At 38.4% G+C, this 23,686-nt stretch overlaps 1 protein-coding gene across 1 annotated transcript in view; it reads left to right on the top strand.

The window, feature by feature from the left end:
- ENTHD1 (ENTH domain containing 1) overlaps window positions 1-23,686 on the top strand; it is a 133,503-nt gene that overhangs the window by 65,557 nt on the left and 44,260 nt on the right. Inside the window, exon 4 of the mRNA XM_066358485.1 lies at window positions 1,271-1,394. Coding sequence (XP_066214582.1) covers window positions 1,271-1,394 — 124 coding nt within the window. The remainder of the gene's footprint in view (window positions 1-1,270; window positions 1,395-23,686) is intronic.

Genomic DNA, 23,686 nt, shown 5'->3' with positions numbered 1-23,686 from the left:
ATAACCTCAAGGTTTTGAACCTGGGACTTCAACATCCCAGGTTGATTCTCTATTTACTGCCCCACCACAGGTCAGGCTAAGCCATATATCTTGCACATCTTTCTAGAATAAGAAATACTATCATTCAATGCATATGTTTCAAAATATGCTTTTTTCACTAAACTATATGTTATGGACATATTTCTATATCAGTACATAAAACTTTGCTGTATTCTTGATATATAAATGAATCTTATTTAACCATTCCCTACTGGTAATCATTTAGGGATTTTTCATGTTGGTGGAGGGATAGACACTTAGATCAATGAAGCAGAATAGAGAACCAGCCAAGAAATAGACCCACACAAATATGACCAACTGATTTTTGACAGAAGAAATTCAATGATAACCTTTCAACAAATGATATTAGAGCAATTAGACATCTATAGGCAAAACCATGGTTCTCAAATTAAACCTCATACAGAAATTCACTCCAAATGGATCACAGACTTAAATGTAAAACTATAAAACTTTATTTTAAATATTGGAGAAAAATCTTTGGGATGTAGGGCTGGCCAAAACAAAATCCCTGAAAGAAAACAGATGATGTAAGACATGATCACAATTAAAAACTTTTTCTCTATGAGTAAAATCACCAAAAAAGTTACATCATAAACTGGGATAATTTGGGACAATAAAACTTAAAAGGGGTGGGATTAAAGGTCTGAATTTCCAAAGGAAGATGGAGATCAGAAGAAAGAGGACTTCTGTATATATGAAAAATTTTTTCATAAACCTTATGGTAACCACATAAAAAAATTCCAATACTGAGAGACATAACTTTAAAAAAGAGGAAAAAAGCATAGACTGCCACCAAACAAAAGGACAGAAATGCAAAGGAAAAGAACCTCAGTAGAAGCACAGAACTACCAGAAAACAAAAGATAAAATGGTTATAAGAAATCCTCACGCATCAATAATTTCCCTAAAGGGAAACGGGCTGATTTCACCAATAAAAAAGCACAGAGTAGCAAATTGGATTAAGAACAAAACCCAACCAAATGCCGCCTTCAGAAGATACACCAATCTCACTGTACAGACTTTATTTGGATCCTCCTATACAGATAAATTATGTGTGAGTTCTTTTAATCAAAATATGTTTATACGTATTTTACATATAGCACATATAGATTGTATCTGCATAAATTGCCCATCTATTGTAACAAATTTAGGCAATGGAGTTTTTTGTTGGTTTTTTTTTAGCTTTAATGTGCTCTCTTGTTTTCTTTAAGGACCTGATATTATTTTATGATGATGATCCACAACCACTTTTGCCAACAATTCCTCCAGGCCTTATCTCATCAACTACATGGTTGTCAGAAGGGCAAGCAGAAGTTTGTAACCTCTTGGATGCAGGTAAGTTGACTAAAGAATAAGAAATTTACTTGGAAATATGCATAAGAAACACGTGGTGGGAATTTTTTTCATTAGATTTTATTTTGTGAGATATAGCAACAATGGCTTTAATTTAACTTTCATAATGAGGGACGGGACTAACATGGGCAAATTCAACCCACATGTGATTCTATAATCTTATTTTACCATTTGTTTCAATGTTTTTTCCTCTATTTTCCTTTTTTTCATTGCTTTGTTTCAAAAATTATTAACTACAAACATTACAAATGAATGGTTAAGAGCAGAAAAAATTAATTTTAGTTCCTTTTTTATTTGTATTCTCTTTGATAAACAGTTTAAATTGACATTTTTCAGAAGTAAGCATTAGATGAAAAGCAAGATGCATGGTAGCCCACAATTTGGTTAATCACTTCTTGATTAATTAACATTAGAGAAAGGCACAGTATAAAATTATACAAAACTGGCCTCCAATAAACTACACTATTAAATTCCAACTGGGCTCTAGTGCTAGTCAAGATCTGATTGATTGACTGTTGAGCCTCTCCATCCTGTCTCTATTTTCTATGAACTCTCAATTTTCAGTACATTTTTCCTCTTGATTTTCTCAAAAAAATGGGATAAAAGATATTCTGCCAAGATGAGAATGAAATTTTCTTTCTTTCTTTTTTTTTTTTTTTTTTTTTACAGAGACAGAGAGAGAGTCAGAGAGAGAGATAGACAGGGACAGACAGGAACGAAGAGATGAGAAGCATCAATCATTAGTTTTTCGTTGCGCATTGCAACACCTTAGTTGTTCATTGATTGCCTTCTCATACGTGCCTTGACCGCGGGCTTCAGCAGACCGAGTAATCCCTTGCTTGAGCCAGAGACCTTGGGTCCAAGCTGGTGAGCTTTTGCTCAAGCCAGATGAGCCCGCGCTCAAGCTGGCAACCTTGGAGTCTCGAATCTGGGTCTTCTGCATCCCAGTCCGACGCTCTATCCACTGCGCCACTGCCCAGTCAGGTGAAATTTTTTTATTTGATTCTTTCATCCATTCATATATCTGCTTTTTTATTCACCCAGGCATTCTTTCCATATCACAGAGGTGGCTCTCTGTTTCTGAGTTTCATCTGCTCCCTCCTCTTTGGGCCATGTGTCTCTTTCCCCCTTAAATAGATCCCCGATATTCAAAATAAAAGAACTGTAGCTTATTACTATAAATTACTTTACAAGTTCACGTTTATATAGTTTTCTTATAAAACTGATCATGAGAATGATGAAGATATTTTAATAGACACAAAAATAAGAAGTCAGTTATGGTGATATTCATAGCACAAGGATAGCATTATTCATGTAGATAATTAGTGGTTACAACTTCGTAGATGCCTTGCTTTGCAGCCTTAGAATGCACTTTATGTAAACTGATCCAGAAGCTTGAAAGAAAAGCAGTAGAGAAACATTTATGTATTCTAATAACTTCATACATTTGTACCACCCCAACATTTTTAATATACTTTATTTTTGAGAGCAGTTTTAGGTTCACAGCAAAACTGTGCAGAAGATACAGAGCTTTTTCATATATCTCCGGCCTCCAAACAAGCACAGTTTCCCTCACTTTTAACATCCCACGCCAGAGTCACTGAGCCTACATTAACACTTCATTGTCACCCAGTCCATAGTTTACATTAGGGGTCATCTTGATATCGTACATTCTATGGGTTTTGACAAATGTGTAAAGACATATATCCACCATTATAGTATCAGATAGAGAAGTTTCACTGTCCTAAAATCTATGCTTTGCTATTCATTTCTCCATTCCCTCTACCCCTGGCACCAGGCAATATTTCAACTGTCTGCATACTTTTGTCTTTTCCAACAAGTAATATAGTTGGCAGCCTTTTCAGACTGGCTTCTTTCACTTAGTGGTATGCATTAAGATTCCTCTGTGTCTTTTCATGGCTTTGATAGCCCATTTCTTTTTAGTGCTAAATAGGATATAAGGTATTAATCATTTACCTGCTGAAGAACATCTTGACTGTGTCCAAGTTTTGGCAAATATAAATAAAGCTGCTGTAAATATCTGTGTGCAGGTTATGTGGACATGTTTCCTTCTGTCATTATTTCAATACAAATAAAATTGAGTAGCAACCCTTAGGAGGAAAAAATCGCAAAACATGTAGCAGGAGGGATGATTCCACCATAAAACTTGGGTAGGATTCATCTTAATTGGAGGAGCTTTTTCTATTTGTATGTCTGTCTTTTCTCCAATCTTTCCTTTACACTAATTTCAGAGAGCTAATCCTCAAATGCAGATCATAACATTGCACTTCCCAGCTTAAAAATTTGTAATAGTTCTCCACTGCAGGTTGTCTAATTTTTTTTTCCACTGTCATATAAGACTTTTCATAGTCTGGTCCTGGCCAACCTTTTTGGCCTCATCAACCCAATAACTGGCAATATTTACAGTGCTCTGTGACATTCTATTATTTGTGTAGTTTCTTCTCCTTAGAATGTTTTTGTTCTGGTTACTCCAGCTGTGTAACAAACACATCACTCTAAAACTTTGTGGTATAAAATAGCATTTATTCTGCTCATGGATTCTCTGGGTCAGGAATTAGGATAGGGCACACTGGAGATGACTTATCTCTGCTCCATGGCATATGTTTGGGTCTCAGCCCAAGATGACAAGACTGGGGACTGAATCACCTGAAGGCCTCTTCACTCATGGATCTGGGAGTTGTGGTGCCCTATCGGCTAAGGGCTACAGTTTCTTTCCACATGGGCCTCTTCACATGATCTTTCCATGTGGCCTAGTTTGGGCTTCCTCACAGCACACAGCATAGTGGGTGGGTCCCAAGGGTGAGCATCCTGTGGAAAAAAGGATCCTGCAGAAGCTGAATAGTCATGAATCTGGGAAGTCATGCTGTGATACTTCCTCCCCACTCAGTTCAGTAACAAAGTCTTGTTCAAGTTCAGGGGAGGAGACATGGACTCCCATGTCTCCACAGACAAGTGTCAATATCTTATTGAAAGAAAAGCACATGGGTAGGATGTGTGTTAGTACAGTCATCTTTGGAAAATACAGTCTGCCACAGTCCTCCACCAACTTATGGATGCTTGACAACATCCTAGTCAAACAGCAAGGCCCAGCTCAAATGTCACCGCTGCTATGAAATCTTTCTACACACTAATTTCTTTTTCACTGGGTTCCCACAGGACTTTGCCCTATCCCTACTACAGAATTTATAATTTTGTATAATTATTTTATAAGTTTTACTTATTTTTAAATTATATAAGTAATAAGCGCATTAACTCTTATTTTTAAAAATTCAAACAATATAGTTAAAATCACCTTTGACTCTTCCTTACCCTGACACAGTCCCCATTCCAGAGTTAACTTTTATTATTAATTTGTTGATTACTCTCGAGATCTTTCTCTGTGCACTTATATATGTACACATATCTGCAGAAGTATGTAGAATTAACTTTATTATTATTATTTTTTTTGTATTTTTCCGAAGCTGGAAACGGGGAGAGACAGACAGACTCCCGCATGCGCCCGACCGGGATCCACCTGGCACGCCCACCAGGGGGCGACGCTCTGCCCACCAGGGGGCGATGCTCTGCCCCTCCGGGGTGTCGCTCTATTGCGACCAGAGCCACTCCAGCGCCTGGGGCAGAGGCCAAGGAGCCATCCCCAGCGCCCGGGCCATCTTTGCTCCAATGGAGCCTCGCTGCGGGAGGGGAAGAGAGAGACAGAGAGAAAGGAGAGGGGGAGGGGTGGAGAAGCAGATGGGCGCCTCTCCTGTGTGCCCTGGCCAGGAATCGAACCCAGGACCCCTTGCACGCCAGGCCAACACTTACCACTGAGCAACCAGCCAGGGCGAATTAACTTTATTTTGTTTTAGAATATTGTTCTGTATTTTTCTGAAACTTTTTTTAAAACAATATCACTTGGCAATTCTTCAATGTATGTCAATATTTAGAGAGTTACTATATATCTTTTAACTCTTGCATTGCCTGTCTATTTTATTTCACTGCTGATAAACATTTTGGTGTTTTATATTTTTCACTAGTACAAATGATGTTTCAGTGAATAGCTTTGTACACATATGTCAGTGTTTCTTTGGGGTAGATTCCTAGATATGGAATCCCTGGATCATAATGGATGCCTATGTTCATTTTAGTTAATACTGCTAAATAGCCCCTCAATATCAGTTTATACTGCCTTGCATTGCAGAATATAAGAGTACTACATACATACCAGTACTACTCACCAGCACTTGATATTTTTTAAGTCTTATGTTTTTATCACTTAGATAAAGGTTGCATTGCATAATAGGTATAATTGCATATGTATTTCCATGTATTTATTGTATATTTCTATTTCTCTGTGGATTGCCTATTTTTTTAACATGTTTTTTTTTTTTTTTTTTGGATTACAGTGTTGGTGTTCATTTAAATTGATTTTGTAGCATTTTTGTATAGGTATTACTAACCCTTTCTGTTATTTATGTTGCAAATACCATCTTACAAGCTGTGAATTTTCTTTAAACTTTCTCTATAAAAGGTTTTTTGTTTTGTTGGTGTCTTTATAGAAGTTTTGTGTTTCATATAGCCATATTTATTCCTCTTTGTCTTCTGAGCTTTTGTTTCTGTGTTTTTAGGGAGCCTTTTTCTACACCAGGTCAGAGTGCATACTCACCCATATTTAATTTTAATTGTTTTAGTTTTTTAACTCATCTGGATTTAAAGTATTTGTGAGTGTTTTTAGATAGGGCAGTGGGCATCCAGTTGTCTCAAAAACATTTATTCACTAGTTCACTTTTCTGTTTTGAAATGACTCTTTAACCTATACTAAGTAGTATCTGTTTACCAACTCCATCCTGTTCCATTGTTCCATTTTTCTGTTCCTGGTCTATTTAATTTTTGTAACTATAAAATAATATGCCATAGTATGAGTGTTTCCTACTTTATTTAACCAGTATTATGTTAATGGTTACTTAAGTTATTCCCATGTATTTACCATTATAGATAATGATTAAATGACAGCTTTTTCCTCTCTCAAATAAAGTAGGCTTTTTATTTATATTTTTCCACAATTTGAAGCAGATTCTAAAATACATTACTCTGAATTTCTTTTGGTAGATTCTGTCCAGCTTACTAACTTATCCTGTCAACAGATGGTTCTAATTTCCATGTTATAATTTTGGCAACTTCAGCCCAAGCAAAAATAAAGTAGGAAAGTAATTCTGGTACAGCATCCCCAGTTCTCCTTTTTCTCCTGCCTTTCCCCTCCTTAGGCTCATAGTGGTCGCTGTTTACCCTCCGGCCTGTGCTGCACACCCTCACCAGCACTCCATCTTTGCTTCACTGAGCCCATTCCTTACCTTTCACTCTGACTGACCACTCTCTTAAATTTTGTGCTCATCATTCCTTGCTTTTCTTTATAGTTTTACTATATATGTTTATATTGTGAACAATAGATTAATTTTACAGGCTTTTAAACTTTATCTAAATATAGTCATTTGGAATATATTTTTCTGTAACTTCTTATCACTCAGTAATATGTTCTTCTTTTTTATTATTATTATTAAATTTAATGCAGTGACATTGATAAATCAGGGTACATATGTTGAGAGAAAACATCTCCAGATTATTTTGACATTTGATTGTGCTGTATATCCCTCACCCAAAGTCAAATTGTCTTCTCTCACCTTCTATCTGGTTTTCTTTGTGCCCCTCCCCTCCCCCACCCCCTCTCTCCTTCCTCGCCCCCTCCCCCCTCCCCCCCAACCCCCCAACCCCATTGCCATCACATTCTTGTTCATGTCTCTGAGTCTCATTTTTATGTCCCATATATGTATGGATTCATATAGTTCTTAGTTTTTTCTGATTTACTTATTTCACTCAAGGTCCATCCATGTTATTGTAAATGATCCGATGTTATCATTTCTTATGGCTGAGTAGTATTCCCTAGTATATATGTACCAAAGCTTTTAATCCACTCATCCTCTGACGGACACTTGGGCTGTTTCCAGATCTTTGCTATTGTGAACAACGCTGCCACAAACATGGGGGTGCATTTCTCCTTTTGGAGCTGTTCTATGGTGTTCTTGGGGTATAGTCCTAAAAGTGGGATAGCTGGGTCAAAAGGCAGTTCAATTTTCAGTGTTTTGAGGAATCTCCATACTGTTTTCCACAGTGGCTGCACCAGTCTGCATTCCCACCAGCAGTGCAGGAGGGTTCCCTTTTCTCCACATCCTTGCCAGTACTTATTCTGTGTTGTTTTGTTGATGAGCGCCATTCTGGCTGGTGTGAGGTGATATCTCTTTGTGGTTTTAATTTGCATTTCTCTAATGATTAGTGATGTTGAGCATTTTTTCATATGCCTATTGGCCATCTGTGTGTCCTCTTTGGAGAAGTGTCTATTCATTTCTTTGCCCATTTTTTGATTGGATTGTTTGTCTTTCTGGTGTTGAGATTTACAAGTTCTTTATAAATTTTGGTTATTAACCCCTTATCAGACATATTGTCAAATATGTTCTCCCATTGTGTAGTTTGTCTTTGTATTCTGTTCTTATTGTCTTTAGCTGTGCAAAAGCTTTTTAGTTTGATATAGTCCCATTTGTTTATCCTGTCTTTTATTTCAGTTCCCCGTGGAGATAAATCAGCAAATATATTGCTCCGAGAGATGTCAGAGAGCTTACTGTCTATGTTTTCTTCTAAGATGCTTATGGTTTCATGGCCTACATTTAAGTATTTTATACATTTTGAGTTTATTTTTGTGAGTGGTGTAAGCTGGTGATCTAGTTTCATTTTTTTGCAGGTAGCTGTCCAATTTTCCCAACACCATTTATTAAAGAGGCTGTCTTTACTCCATTGTATTTCCTTACCTCCTTTGTCAAATATCAGTTGTCCATAGAGCTGTGGGTTTATTTCTGGGTTCTCTGTTCTGTTCCATTGATCTATATGCCTGTTCTTATGCCAGTACCAGGCTGTTTTGAGTACAATGGCCTTGTAGTATAACTTGATATCAGGAAGTGTGATACCTCCCCCTTTATTCTTCTTTTTTAAGATTGCTGAGGCTATTCATGTTCTTTTTGGTTCCATATAAATTTTTGGAATGTGTGATCTATATCTTTGAAGTATGTCATTGGTATTTTAATTGGTATTGCACTAAATTTATAGATTGCTTTGGGTAATATAGACATTTTAATGATGTTTATTCTTCCTAACCATGAGCACGGTATATGCTTCCACTTGTTTGTATCTTCCTTGATTTCTTTTATCAATGCTTTGTAATTTTCCGAGTACAAGTCTTTAGTCTCCTTGGTTAAGTTTACTCCTAGGTACTTTATTTTTTTGGTTGTAATAGTGAAGGGGATTGTTTCCTTAATTTCTCTTTCTGACTGTTCATTGTTGCGTATAAAAATGCCTCTGATTTCTGCGTATTGATTTTATATCCTGCCACTTTGCTGAATTCATTTATCAGGTCCAGTAGTTTTTTGACTGAGACTTTAGGGTTTTCTATATACAATATCATATCATCTGCAAATAATGAAAGTTTTACTTCTTCTTTTCCAACATGAATGCCTTTTATTTATTTTTGTCTGATTGCTGTGGCTAGGACTTCCAGGACTATGTTAAATTAGAGTGGTGAAAGGGGGCACTCCTGCCTTGTTCCTGATCTTAAGGGGATTGCTTTTAATTTTTGCCCATTGAGTATGATGTTGGCTGTGGGTTTGTCATAGATGGCTTTTATCATGTTGAGGTATGTTCCCTGTATTCCCACTTTGCTGAGAGTTTTGATCATGAATGAGTGCTGGATTTTATCAAATGCTTTTTCTGCATTTATTAAAATTATCATATGGTTTTTCTCCTTTTTTTGTTTATGTGATGAATCACATTGATTGATTTATGAATATTGTACCAGCCTTGCCTCCCCAGAATAAATCCCACTTGATCATGGTATATGATTTTTTCCATATATTGTTGGATCTGGTTTGCTAATATTTTGTTGAGGATTTTAGCATCTATATTCATCAGAGATATTGGCCTATAATTTTCTTTCTTTGTGTTGTCTTTGCCTGGTTTTGGAATCAGAATTATGCTCGCCTCATAAAAGGAGCTTGGAAGTCTTCCTTCCTCTTGAATTTTTTGAAATACCTTGAGAAGGATACGAGTTAGTTCTTCTTTAAATATTTGGTAGAATTCACTTGTGAAGCCATCAGGCCCCGGACTTTTATTTGTTGGGATTTTTTTTTTTAAATGAATTTTTATTAATGGTAATGGGATGACATTAATAAATCAGGGTACATATATTCAAAGAAAACATGTCTAGGTTATTTTGTCATTAGATTATGTTGCATACCCCTCGCCCAAAGTCAGATTGTCCTTCGCCATCCTCTATCTAGTTCTCTGTGCCCCTCCCCCTCCCCCTAACTCTCCCCCTGTCCTCCCTCCCCCCACCCCTGGTAACCACCACACTCTTGTCCATGTCTCTTAGTCTCATTTTTATGTTCCACCAATGTATGGAATCATGTAGTTCTTGTTTTTTTCTGATTTACTTATTTCACTCCTTATAATGTTATCAAGATCCCACCATTTTGCTGTAAATGTTCTGATGTCATCATTTCTTATGGCTGAGTAGTATTCCATAGTGTATATGTGCCACATCTTCTTTATCCAGTCTTCTATTGAAGGGCTTTTTGGTTGTTTCCATGTCTTGGCCACTGTGAACAGTGCTGCAATGAACATGGGGCTACATGTGTCTTCACGTATCAATGTTTCTGAGGTTTTGGGGTATATACCCAGTAGAGGGATTGCTGGGTCATAAGGTAGTTCTATTTGCAGTTTTTTGAGGAACCACCATACTTTCCTCCATAATGGTTGTACTACTTTACAGTCCCACCAACAGTGAATGAGGGTTCCTTTTTCTCCACAGCCTCTCCAACATTTGTTATTACCCATCTTGTTGATAATAGCTAATCTAACAGGGGTGAGGTGGTATCTCATTGTAGTTTTGATTTGCATTTCCCTAATAACTAATGAAGCTGAGCATCTTTTCATATATCTGTTGGCCATTTGTATCTCTTCCTGGGAGAAGTGTCTATTCATGTCCTCTTCCCATTTTTTTATTGGATTGTTTGTTTGTTTGTTGTTGAGTTTTATGAGTTCTTTGTAAATTTTGGATATTAGGCCCTTATCTGAGCTGTTGTTTGAAAATATCATTTCCCATTTAGTTGGCTGTCTGTTTATTTTTATATCAGTTTCTCTTGCTGAGCAAAAACTTTTTATTCTGATGTAGTCCCATTCATTTATCTTTGCCTTCACTTCTCTTGCCATTGGAGTCAAGTTCATAAAATGTTCTTTAAAACCCAGGTCCATGAGTTTAGTACCTATGTCTTCTTCTATGTACTTTATAGTTTCAGGTCTTATATTTAGGTCTTTGATCCATTTTGAATTAATTTTAGTACACGGGGACAGGCTGTAGTCGAGTTTCATTCTTTTGCATGTGGCTTTCCAGTTTTGTTGGGAGTTTTTTGATAACTGTTTCGATCTCATTTGGTGTAATCGGTCTGTTTAGGTTTTCTGATTCTTCCAGATTGATTTTTGGAAGATTGTATGTTTCAAGGAATTTGTCCATTTCATCTATGTTGTCTAGTTTTTTGGCATACAGTTCTTCATAGTATTTTCTTACAATATTTTGTATTTCTGTTGTGTCAGTTGTTATTTCTCCACTCTCATTTCTAATTTTATTTATTTGAGTCCTCTCTCTCTTTTTCTTGGTGTGTCTAGTTAAAGGTTCATCAATCTTGTTTACCTTTTCAAAGAACTAGCTACTAGTTTCATTGATCCTCTGTATTGTTTCTTTAGTGTCTATGTCATTTATTTCCACTCTGACCTTTATTATTTCCTTCCTTCTACTACATTTGGGCTTTACTTGCTGTTCTTTTTCTAGTTCTTTTAGATGCAGGGTTAAGTTGTTTATTTGAGGTTTTTCTAGCTTCTTAAAGTGTGCCTGTAATGCTATGAACTTCCCTCTCAGTACTGCTTTTGCTGTGTCCTATATATTTTGAGTTGTTGTAAGCTCATTATCATTCGTTTCTAGGAATTTTTTTATTTCTTCTTTGATCTCAGTCTTAATCCATTCGTTATTTAACAACCTGCTATTTAGTTTCCATGTGTTTGAGAATTTTAGAGCTTTTCTGTTGTGGTTGATTTCTAGTTTCATTCCATTGTGATCAGAAAAAGTACTTGATATGATTTCAATCTTCTTAAATTTATTGAGACCACTTTTGTGCCCTAACATGTGGTCTATCCTAGAGAATGTACCATAAGCACTTGAAAAGAATGTATATTCTACAGCTTTATGGTGAAAGGTTCTGAAGATATCTATTAAATCGAGTTGATCTAGTATGTCCAATAAGTCTGCTGTTTCTTTGTTAATTTTCTTTCTTGAGGATCTATCTAGTGATGTTAGTGGGGTATTGGAATCCCCTATTATTATAGTATTGCTGTTGATCTTGCCCTTTAAATCCATCAAAGTCTGCTTTATATATTTAGATGCTCCTATATTAGGTGCATAGATATTTATAATAGTTATATCTTCCTGTTGGATTGCTCCCTTTATCATTATGTAGTGGCCTTCTTTATCTCTTACTATATCCTTTGTTTTAAAGTCCAATTTGTCTGATATAAGTATTGCTACCCCAGCTTTTTTTTCATTTCCATTTGCATGAAATGGTTTTTTCCAGCCTTTTACCTTCAATCTATGTGTATCTTTTGTTTTAAGGTGTGTCTCTTTTAGACAGCTTATGTACGGGTCCTGTTTTCTTATCCATGCAGCTACCCTATGTCTTTTGATTGGATCATTTAATCCATTTACATTTAAGGTTATTATTGATATGTAGTTGTTTATTGCCATTTTATTCTTTAAAGCTGTATTCCTTTTTTGCGATATTTTTTCCCACTTTGATCTGTTTACAACAGGCCCCTTAACATTTCCTGCAGCATTGGTTTGGTTGTAATGAATTCTTGAGTTGTTTTTTGTCTGGGAAGCTTTTTATTTCTCCTTTGATTTTAAACGATAGCCTTGCTGGATAAAGTAGTCTTGGTTGTAGGTTCTTGTTTTGCATTACTTTGAATATTTCTTGCCATTCCCTTCTGGGCCTCAAGTGTTTCTGTTGAGAAGTCAGATGTCATCCTTATGGGGGCTCCTTTGTAGATGATAGCTTTTTTTCTCTAGCAGCTTTTAATATTTTCTCTTTATCACTTAGCTTTGGTATTTTAATTATGATGTGTCTTGGTGTAGGTTTCTTTGGGTTTCTCTTTAATGGAGTTATCTGTGCTTCTTGAACTTGTGAGAGTTTCTCCTGCATTAATTTAGGGAAGTTTTCATCTATGATATGATTGAACAAAGTCTCTCTCTTTTTTTTTTTTTAACAGGGACAGAAAGAGAGTCAGATAGAGGGATAGATAGGGACAGACAGACAGGAACGGAGAGAGATGAGAAGCATCAATCATCAGTTTTTTGTTGCGACACCCTAGTTGTTCATTGATTGCTTTCTCATATGTGCCATGACCATGGGCCTTCAGCAGACTGAGTAACCCCCCCCCCCCGCTCGAGCCAGTGACCTTGGGTTCAAGCTGGTGAGCTTTGCTCAAACCAGATGAGCCCATGCTCAAGCTGGTGACCTCGGGGTCTCGAACCTGGGTCCTTCCGCATCCCAGTCCAATGCTGTATCCACTGCGCCACCACCTGGTCAGGCTGAACAAAGTCTCTATCCCTTGTTTTTTTTCTTCTTCTTCAGGAACCCCTATGATATGGATGCTATTTCTCTTCATGTTGTCACAGAGCTCTCTAAGAGTTTCCTCAGACTTTTTGAGCTCTTTTCTTTTTTCTTCTCTGCTTTTATGCCTTCATTCCAGTTGTCCTCCAACTTGCTGATTCAATTCTCAGCTCTATCTATCCTGTTTTTAATTCCTTCCATTGTGGTCTTTATTTCTGATATTGTATTTGTCATCTCTGACTTATTCTTTTTTATACTTGCTATTTCTTTATTTAGGTGTTCATAATGACCATCCATTGTTGTTCTAAGATCCCTAAGCATCCTTACAATCATTATTTTGAACTCCGCATCTGGAAGTTTGATTATTTCCATATCACTCAGTTCATCTCCTGAAGGTTTCATTTGAATTGCACTTTTTTTTTTTCTCATTGTCTGTGTTTTGTTTGTAGAGTTGGTTGAGTCTAGGCTTGGTGTTGTCTGCCTCCAGTTTTCAGTTGTGTTATTTCTAGGTCTTCTTGGGTTGATATCAGCTATTATTTGTAATCCACTTTCAGATTTGGGCAGCTTTGAAGTCTTGATTTGTTTGTTTTCTTAACAGGTGATAGTCTTGTTTACTGATCTCAGCAGGGGGCTTCCTTGATACTGTATTCAGGAATGTGGTGGGTGTAACCTGAGACTCTGAAGGCCTCTTCCACCAACTAATCTCTCTGTGGGCAGGGTGTTTTCTCAGCTTCAGTAGGGGGAGATGTATCTCATATCTCCAAAGAGACCTGAGTTACTGCCCCTCCTTCCCACTTCTTGTTTTCAGCTGTGTCTTGTTGTGCTGATTGGAGCTGGAGAGATGTCTGGAGATCTCTGATTCAGAAGCAATTCAGTACTGTTTTGTGGGGAAGGATCAGTCCCTCCCCCAGCTATGGCTGCCTCCAGCACAGATGAGTCAGCTTTTTTTTAAGGTCATCTCCTGCATTCCTTAGCCCCTCACAGTCTGTCCCTCTCTCTTTCCTTTCCACTTGGGAGATAAGCTGGTCTTTTCAACACATCTCGCTCCCTGGTCACCAGGCAAGTGGCTGTGAGCCGTATTTTCTACTCTTTTCCCTGGGGTGAGATCCCTTCTGGGCTTTCAGCCTTACCCCCCCTTCAATCCTGTAAGCAGGGGAGATTCAGGCGCTCCCTACCAGGTTTGTTGTGGCTTCTTCTTTGCTCCTTGGTTTTTGAGAGCTGTTCTTGTAGTCCAGAGTTGGTTTTTCACGCTGATTTTTCCTAAATTGATTTGTATTCCAGTTTGGTGGTGAGAGCTGGGTGTCTGTGCGTCCACCTACTCCGCTGCCATCTTCAGGTCCCCGTGTAATATGTTCTTAAGATTCATTTATGTGTGTACATGGTTCTTGTTTTCATGGCCATGTAGTATTTTATTGTGTACATGTATTAGAATGTATTCATTTATACTACTCTAGAGCACTATCATCAGCCTGATGTCTCAAGTTTTTTGTATGGTAAACAATGTTTTATAGCCTGATCAGGTGGTGGCACAGTGGATAGAGCATCAAGCTGGAATGCAGAAAACCCAAGTTCAAAACCCCAAGGTTGCCAGCTTGAGCGCTGGCTCATCTGGCTTGAGTGTAGGATCAAAGACATGACTCCATAGTCCTTGGCTTGAGCCCAAAGGTTGCTGGCTTGAAGCCCAAGGTTGCTGGCTTGAGCAAGGGGTCACTCGCTCTGCTGTAGCCACCCCCTGACACCCTCCCCCCAGGTCAAAGCACATATGAGAAAGCAATCAATGAACAACTAAGGAGCTGCAACAAAGAGCCACAATGAAGAATTGATACTTCTCATCTCTCCCTTCCTGTCTGTCCCCGTCTGTCCCTCTCTCTGTCTCTGTCACACAAAACAAATATTTTTTATGAACATACTTGTATGAGATTTCTGGTTCTCATGGGCAAATGTTTCTCTAGGGCATATATTTCAGAGTAAAATTGCTGATGGTTCAATATGAACATCTTTAAATTTACTCAATAATGCCAAATTGTTTTCCAAAGTTCTAGTTGCTCCACATTCTCATCAACCCTTTATATTGTCATTTTTGGGGGAAAAAATTACTAATCTGTTGGATGAGGATTGGTACCTCATTTTTTTTTTTTTTTTTTTTTTTTTTTTTCTTTTTCATTTTTCTGAAGCTGGAAACAGGGAGTGACAGTCAGACAGACTCCCGCATGCGCCCGACCGGGATCCACCCGGCACGCCCACCAGGGGCGGTGCTCTGCCCCCCAGGGGGCGATGCTCTGCCCATCCTGGGCGTCGCCATATTGCGACCAGAGCCACTCTAGCGCCTGAGGCAGAGGCCACAGAGCCATGCCCAGCGCCCGGGCCATCTTTGCTCCAATGGAGCCTTGGCTGCGGGAGGGGAAGAGAGAGACAGAGAGGAAAGCGCGGCGGAGGGGTGGAGAAGCAAATGGGCGCTTCTCCTATGTGCCCTGGCCGGGAATCGAACCCGGGTCCTCCGCACGCTAGGCCGATGCTCTACCCCATTTTTTTTAAAATGTATTGTGTGTGTGTGTGTGTGTGTGTGACAGAAACAGAAAGAGAGTCAGAGAGAGAGACAGGGACAGACGGGCAGGAATGGAAAGAGATAAGAAGCATCAATCCTTCATTGAAGCTCCTTTAGTTGTTCATTGACTGCTTTCTCATATGTGCCTTGACCCCGGGGGCTACAGCAGAGCAAGTAACCCTTTGCTAAAGCCAGCAACCTATGGACTCAAGCCAGCAACTCCACACTCAAGCTGGTGAGCCTGTGCTCAAGCCAGATGAGCCCGTTCTCAAGCTGACAACCTCAGGGTTTCTGCATCTCAGTCCGATGCTCTATCCACTGTGCCACCACCTGGTCAGGCTAAAATGTATTTTTTAGCAATGAAATTGAGCATATTTTCAGATGTGTATGACTCATTCATATTTTCTCACCTCTGAAATAGCTGTTCATGTCTTTTGGCCACTTTTCTATTTGGTTGTCTGTCTTATTCTTATTGATTTGTAGAAATTGATTATTCTGGCTAACAGTTCATTTTTAAAATATTTTTTTCCAGTTTATGACTTGTCTCTTCACTTTGTCAAGTCTTTTTAATAACAGAAGTTTTCAGTTTTAATGAGGAAGGATTTTATTCCTATGGTTTGTACTTTTTCTATCTTGTTTTTTAAAATTTTTGTCTGAAGACCATTAAGGTACTTTCTACATGATTTAAAATTTTTATAGTTTTGCTTTCCACAGTTAAAATTGTAATGCCTCTGGAATTGGCTTTGTATATGGTGAAAGCAGAAGTCTAATTTTACTTCTAAATGGATATCCAGCTGTCCCAGCATCATTTTATTGAAAAGTCTGTTTTTTCCCCACTGAACTGTAATGCCATCTGTATCCCAAAGCACATTTACACATATGCATGGATGTGTTTCTGGGCTCTCTGTTCTGTTCTATAAGTTATTTGCTTATCCTTGCACCAACAAATAGCTTTAATTACTCTACCTTTGTATGATAATAATTCTTGATGACTTTTTCTGTATCAGGAGTGTTCTATTTTTTATTTTTTGCTTTTCTACAAAAAGTTTGTCAAGTTTCTGTTTGAAAAGTTTGAAAAGTACCTGTTATAGTTTTGATTGGCACTATCAATCTTTAAAACTCAATTTGAAGAAGTGACATTTTTACAATGTCAAATTATTCTATCCATTTAAGTCTCATTTAATGTATTATATTTTATTGTTTTCTCCATATGGGTTTTGTATATCTTTTGTTAGACTAAGTCTTAGGTATTATGTATTTTTGTTGGCTACTATATACTATAAAAGATATAGCTTTATAAATTGTATTTTCTGACTGTCAATGGTAAAAATGAGTGAAATTAATTTTTGTGTATTGATTTTATGACTAGCAACCTTGCTTAATTAACTCTTACCAATTTTCCTAATTTATCTGTAGATTCTGCTAGGCTTCTAATGTTGAAAATCATATCATCTGTGAATGATGGCAGATTTGTTTCTTTGTAAACCATATAGTTGTTTTCTTAACTCAGCATGTAGGTAAAACCAGTTAGAGAGTGATGAATGAAAGTGTGATCATGGGCTTCCCAGGCTTAGTTCATATCTTGAAGATAATGACTTCACCATTTGCCATTAAAATCAGTTTATTGTATGCATTTCTGCAGATCTCCACTTCTAGTTTAACACTTTTATCATGAATATACTGTATTTTCCCATGTATAAGATGTACCCTTTTATGAAAAATTTGGGGTCTGAAAACTGGGTGCGTCTTATACAGTGGTTGCAGATTTTTACTTGCATTTCCTGCTTAAGGAGTTGTATGAATTTTATGATGAATAAAACTTGAGTTCAATAACTTTATGAAATACATTTTTTTTCAAATTTTGGGCCCCTAAATTAAGGTGTGTCTTTTTTTTTTTTTTTTTTCTGAAGCTGGAAACGGGGAGAGACAGTCAGACAGACTCCCGCATGCGCCCGACCGGGATCAACCCGGCACGCCCACCAGGGGCAAAGCTCTGCCCACCAGGGGGCGATGCTCTGCCCCTCCGGGGGCGTCGCTCTGCCGCGACCAGAGCCACTCCAGCGCCTGGGGCAGAGGCCAAGGAGCCATCCCCAGCGCCCGGGCCATCTTTGCTCCAATGGAGCCTTGGCTGCGGGAGGGGAAGAGAGAGACAGAGAGGAAGGAGGGGCTTCATTTTCGCTTTTAAAAAACTGTGGGCTATACTGCTGTTATCCAGGAGTTGTAAAAACTTGGGTAAAGTTCTTCTCTTTCTATGTCTTTTTCCCCCCTCATCCATTAAATACCAGCCTTCCTATTGCCTCCTGATCTTAAGTGTCTCAGAAAATGTAAAACCTCATTTAACCAATATTTGATGACTACTGGAGGGGGTGGAGAAGCAAATGGGCACTTCTCCTATGTGCCCTGGCTGGGAATCGAACCCGGGTCCCCCGCACGCCAGGCCGACGTTCTACCGCTGAGCCAACCGGCCAGGGCAAGGTGTGTCTTATACATGGGAGAATCTTATACATGGGAAAATAATGGTATGTTAAATTTCTCCATTTTTAGCATCAATATTAATGGTTATAAGTTTTTTTCCTTTGAGATGTTAATTTTGTAAATTAGTTGATTTCCAAATAATAAAATAACCTGAATTCTTGGAATAAATCCAATTTGGCCATGATATATGATCTTTTATATACATTGCTGGGTTTGATTTGTTAATGTTTTATTTAGGAGTTTTGCTTCCATCTCAATGAGTAGAATTTAGCAGAATCATCTTTTCTCATTTTCTTTCTGTCATATTTTGACACTGAGATTTTGCTAGATTTATAAAAGGAGTTTGAAAGTATTGTTTTTTAAATTCTCTGGTAGTTTGTGTAGGGTTGTCTGTGAGATGCCGAGAAAATAGATAAGGCATTCTCTAAGCTCACTAATGATGCTACTGGCAGGAGGGCTGCAGCAGGGAAGGCACTCTGCACCCAGAATCTGAAGACAAAGCATTGCACCATTCACAAGGGCGGGGTCCAGGATAATCAGCCTGGCACCAGGTAACTGGCCTTTTCCCTAGAAAATGGCACCATGCTAGGGATAGAACATTAACCTCTACTTTTGGCGGCTGAGCATCTACTTTTGGGTAGCTAGGTTGTCTTGATGAGGAGAGCTTTAGCCTGTCACATCCATGCATAACCTCCATCCCTGGAACCTGGCCAAATCCATAACAATTACTGGAGTGACTCAGAAAAAGGTGATTGATGGCCAATAAACAGAGCATCTTGCTCATGTGATTTTTGAGAGCCTCTTCCACAGTGAATGCCCCCTTGTAGGTCTTTATATAGGACAAAAATACCTTCATATAATATGTACAATACATCCTGAGAGGTCCATTTGCATATTTATTTGTCACCAATCTTCCAGTCTTATTTTTTCTAAGTCTGCAAGTGCACCACCCATCGGCCACTATCTATGAGTTGCATCTTGCTTTGCACATGAAGTATGTATCCAGATGTACCATTTGCATCCTATTTTGGAGGACTGTCCTAATGTCTTTCAGGGGCACTTCAAAGTAGCACTATAATTATGTAGTTATCCACTTCTGGCTAGTGCTGGCATATCTTACATATTCATCTGTAAACCAAGCCTGTACTTTTCCCTCTTAACTGTCAGTTCTCCATGGAGCTGTACGTGTAGATTGAGGGGGAGGCCGCGAAAAAGTGGAAAAAGATTCCAGGGAGTCTGAGCCACCTGCTTATGTGGTTTACATGGGCCTTCTGGACCAGCTTGATCTGGTCTCACATATGTCATTTTGATTTTACAATGGAAAGCTGCTGTTCATGTCCAGTTTTATGTTCTGTGGTCCAGATAATAGCCATCACATCATGGGTACATAGTTATTTGGTGTCCTGTGGTGCAGGAAAAAGAAGGCATAGCCTTACTCCAAAGAGGTTAGCTTTGTGATTTTCCCACTGGGGCTCATGAAAGGTTGCATTTAGAATCTCTCTCTGCCTAAAGCACTTGCATTGGTTCTAGGTTATACTGTCAGGACAGCTTACAGTGGCCTGGGCCGGCTCCAGAACCATTTCTTGCTTTGATGTCCACTCAAAACTGAGGTAAATGATTAGAGCAGAGCAAATGTAATATACATTCAAAGAGGCCATGATTATTGTGATTTTTTTTTCTTTGTGTTAGGCAGTTTGGTGAAACAACTTGCCTCTCACTTTAGAGAAGATATCCTGACATGTTCCAGACCATTGTATAAACATTACACAGGTGTGGCAGGTCCTTGAACTTTCCCAGGACTTATCGCCTACCTTCTGCATGTAGGTAGCACCAAGAGTGTTTGCTCCTTCCTGCTTAATAAGTCCAGTTAGCATTGTATAATCAATGTAATGGACCAATGTGATATTCTGTGGGATATCAAGAAAACCCAGGTCCTTCTTTTAATAGAGCAGAGTTGACATAGCTATGAGGCAATGCAGTAAAAGTATACTGTATTCTAGACACATTAAAGCTAACCGATTCTAATTATCTTTATTAATAGAGATTTTAAAAAAATTTCTAGGCTGAGAGATGTACATTAGATGCCAGGAGCTGTGTTGATTTGCTCAAGTAAGGATACCATAACTGTAACTACAGCTATGATTGACATCACCACCTGATTATATTTGTAATAATCTACAGTCATTCTCCACAATCCATCTGGCTTTTCAGAACAGGCAGGTTATATTGGAATGTGATAAGAATCAAGTTTTTGATGGTAGCAGTAATCTCTGCAGTTTCCCTTGAAAGATTTCTTTGGTGTGGGGTTGGGGGGTATGATTCTAGTGGCTTCTACCTGGCCCTTCTAACTATCCATAATAGTCTGAGCTCTATGAGTCATGGAACTGATGTGGGGATTCTGCCCATTACTAAGTGCATGTGTTTCATTATACATTCTGAGACCCTGGAAATAGCTAAAGGTAGGTCTGTGGTTTTACCGGGCCCATTGTAAGGTGGAACCTAGGCCAAAACTTTATTTGTCACCTGATTTCCATAAATCTCTACTCAGTAGACTACAATGTACTTGTTGGAACTCCAGAGATTAGTGTCAGTTAAGAGCCAGCATCTAACAAGACCTGGAAATTCTATGTATTATTACCCTTTCCAAGCACAGTTGTTATTGTAAATGGGTCTGGTACCTCTAGGGAAGGCTTAGAGGAAGTTTTACTATATACACATGTTGGTGGCATTTCAGGATTTCTCCTCAAAGGGGTCTGACCTTCCCCTCAATTAAGAAGTTCTGGCTTTGGCTTTGTGAACTGGCTTTGGTTTAGGAATTGGGTAAGAGGCCACAATCCCTACCACATGACACTCCACCTGGAGAAGACTTAAATCCACCTCTTCTACACTTAAATAGAATAGGCTGGTCATCTCTATTTCCTGTAGATCTCGTGATTCATTAACCATTACCATACATTCCTGAAAGTAAAAAAAAATCTGATATCTTTGGATCCCTGTGGCTTACTGTTGGTTATTGTGCCTAGCTTATCTCCAAGAGTTAAGCCCTACCATCTGGCTTTTACCACTCCAGGGTGCCATTGTTTCCGTTGAGGTCAGGGGACCTAATTCCACCACATCATCCCTGTTGTCATCTTCAGCCTACAGAAAACAGCCAACACAGAACTCTCCAACAGTGCTAGTGCTCGTCACTGTATATTTTTTAATGTCTTGGTGAAAGGAGTATCCTCCAGGGCAATTAGAAGGTGGCTAAGCACACTGAACATAACAGATTTATCCCACAATCCCATCTTATGGAACCTTTAAGCCTCCTTTACAATGTGCCAGAGAAATGCCTTTTTTTCTGACGGTCACTCCTGAGCCCTTCACACATGGTGCTCCCTTCGTCTCTCACTCTGTCCCCCCCACCCCCACCCTTGTCAGGTCCTGCTGAAATGTCACAGTCTAGGGAGGTTTTGCTGAACATTTTATTAAAAACCAACACTCCACCACCGCCACCACCACCACCACCACTGGTACTCCCTATCTCTCTCCCCTCTGCTTTGCTTTCTTTGTAGCACTTATTATCATCTGACATATGTGTCTATTTGATTTAGTAAGGGAATAGTTCAGCAGTTCTTCAAGCCACCCACAGGTTTCAGAGTGAATCTGCCATTAGCACAGCACTGACTCTGGGCTTTGCACTTTGCCACTTCTAGTTATATACAATGCTTTTCAAGCAGTTGCATAAGATTTTTATATGTTGCTCATGAATTGGGTGCTTTGCACTAGTATCTTTCATTTAAGGGCAGTTGCTATATGCTTTCACATTTCCCTGAAATAGTCTTTATATCAACCACTAAAGCATTGTAAAGCATTCTTCAAAGTAAAGAGCTGATTGCAGAACTTTGAGAGGTTATCAACATAGGAACTGTGTATTATATGGTTGGTATTAAGAAAGCCAATTAAAACCTTTTTTAACTTTATTGTTCCTCCTTTTTATTTCAAAAATATGGGAAACATGATTCATGCATGGAAAGCAGATGTAGATAAAACTATTAAAGGTTTACATTGAAATGAATGAGTAGAGCTAAACCACAATTATTTGCAGGGCTCAGTTAAATAATTAAAAGACTAGAAGGATGGATGGTATCTACATTTAAAGATGCCACTTTTTATTTGTAACTCAGTACCCAACCTTTTTCATCATTGTGATGATTAAAAGAAAAATTAAGAGATGCTGATTTTTAATTTATTTATGAATTTTAGGTTAAGAAGCCCTCCAATGTAAATCCTTTAGTACATTACTAATGAGAGTATATTATAAAAAGTCATATAACCCTTCTGACATTTTAAATTAAGAGAATTAAGCTTAATCTAAACTAAGGTGCCAGGTTCTTCATCAAAATGACTGTGACTTCTCAGGTGTGTAAGTCCCAAGATGACTTTATTTGTGTAAATCAAGTGGCTAAATGTCTATTCCCAAGAGTAAGTAAATTATTTATCCTGCAAAAATGTACTGAGTACCTACTGTGTGGCAGGCACTATGCTAACTGCTAGATATCCAGTGATGAATAAGAGGCCTGCCTTTATGCAGCTTCCAGTGGTCTAATCAGAACTGATCAGACCTAATTAGACAAATGTTAGGCTGGGGGAGGGCGCAGGAGGGCACCTCACCCTGACTCTGAATGAGGGGAGGTTTTCTGGAGAAATTGACGTCCAAACTAGAACCTGAAGGATAGGTAACAATAAATGGTCAACACATATTGTGTGTGCTGGATGTAGTTTTCAACATTATAATTATTTAATCTTCATAACAATCTCATAAGATAAATGGAGAAAATCCACACAGTTTAAATAACTTGTTCAAGATCATATAGGAAGTGGCAAAGTGAGGATTTAGATCAAAATAGTCTGATCCCAGAGCTATGCCAATGTGTTTCAAACCTTTTGACTGTGATCCAGTCAGCATGCCTTTTACTTCGTGACCCAGTGCATACACTACACATGCACCCAAAACAACAGTTTCACAAACAATAGTTACTGGCAATGTACTCTGATCTAGTCTCTCTTATTCTAGACCATTTTACTTTCAAAAAAATATTGGATGTGACCCACAAAATTGATTTTACAACTCACTAACAGGTCACAACCCACAATTTGGAAAATCAGTTCACTACATTATTTTCCCTACTACACAGGATGAACCAGACCAAGTGAAGAGAGAAGAGAGTCTCTTAGGCAGAGTGAACAGTGTATGAGACCAGGGGATAGGAGGAAGCTTGGCTGGTTAGAACTGAAAGAAATTAAGCAGGACCTTAGGATAAGTGATGGCAGGAAAAGTAAGAAGTGAAGCCAGAAAGGTAAACAAAATCATATTAGTAAAGGTGACCATATAATTTATTATTCAAACCAGGATACTTTTGAAGTGAAAGGGTATATGATGAATAATTATACCAGGATAACATGTGAATCTGGAGCTTCCTAGGCAAAGTGGCATTGCTATGGACTGTGTTCCCCTC

Source organism: Saccopteryx leptura, chromosome 1 (genome assembly GCF_036850995.1).
Source record: "Saccopteryx leptura isolate mSacLep1 chromosome 1, mSacLep1_pri_phased_curated, whole genome shotgun sequence".
Lineage (NCBI taxonomy): Eukaryota > Metazoa > Chordata > Mammalia > Chiroptera > Emballonuridae > Saccopteryx > Saccopteryx leptura.
Note: the sequence above shows the minus strand (reverse complement) of the source record. Positions and strands in the feature narration are given on the sequence as shown.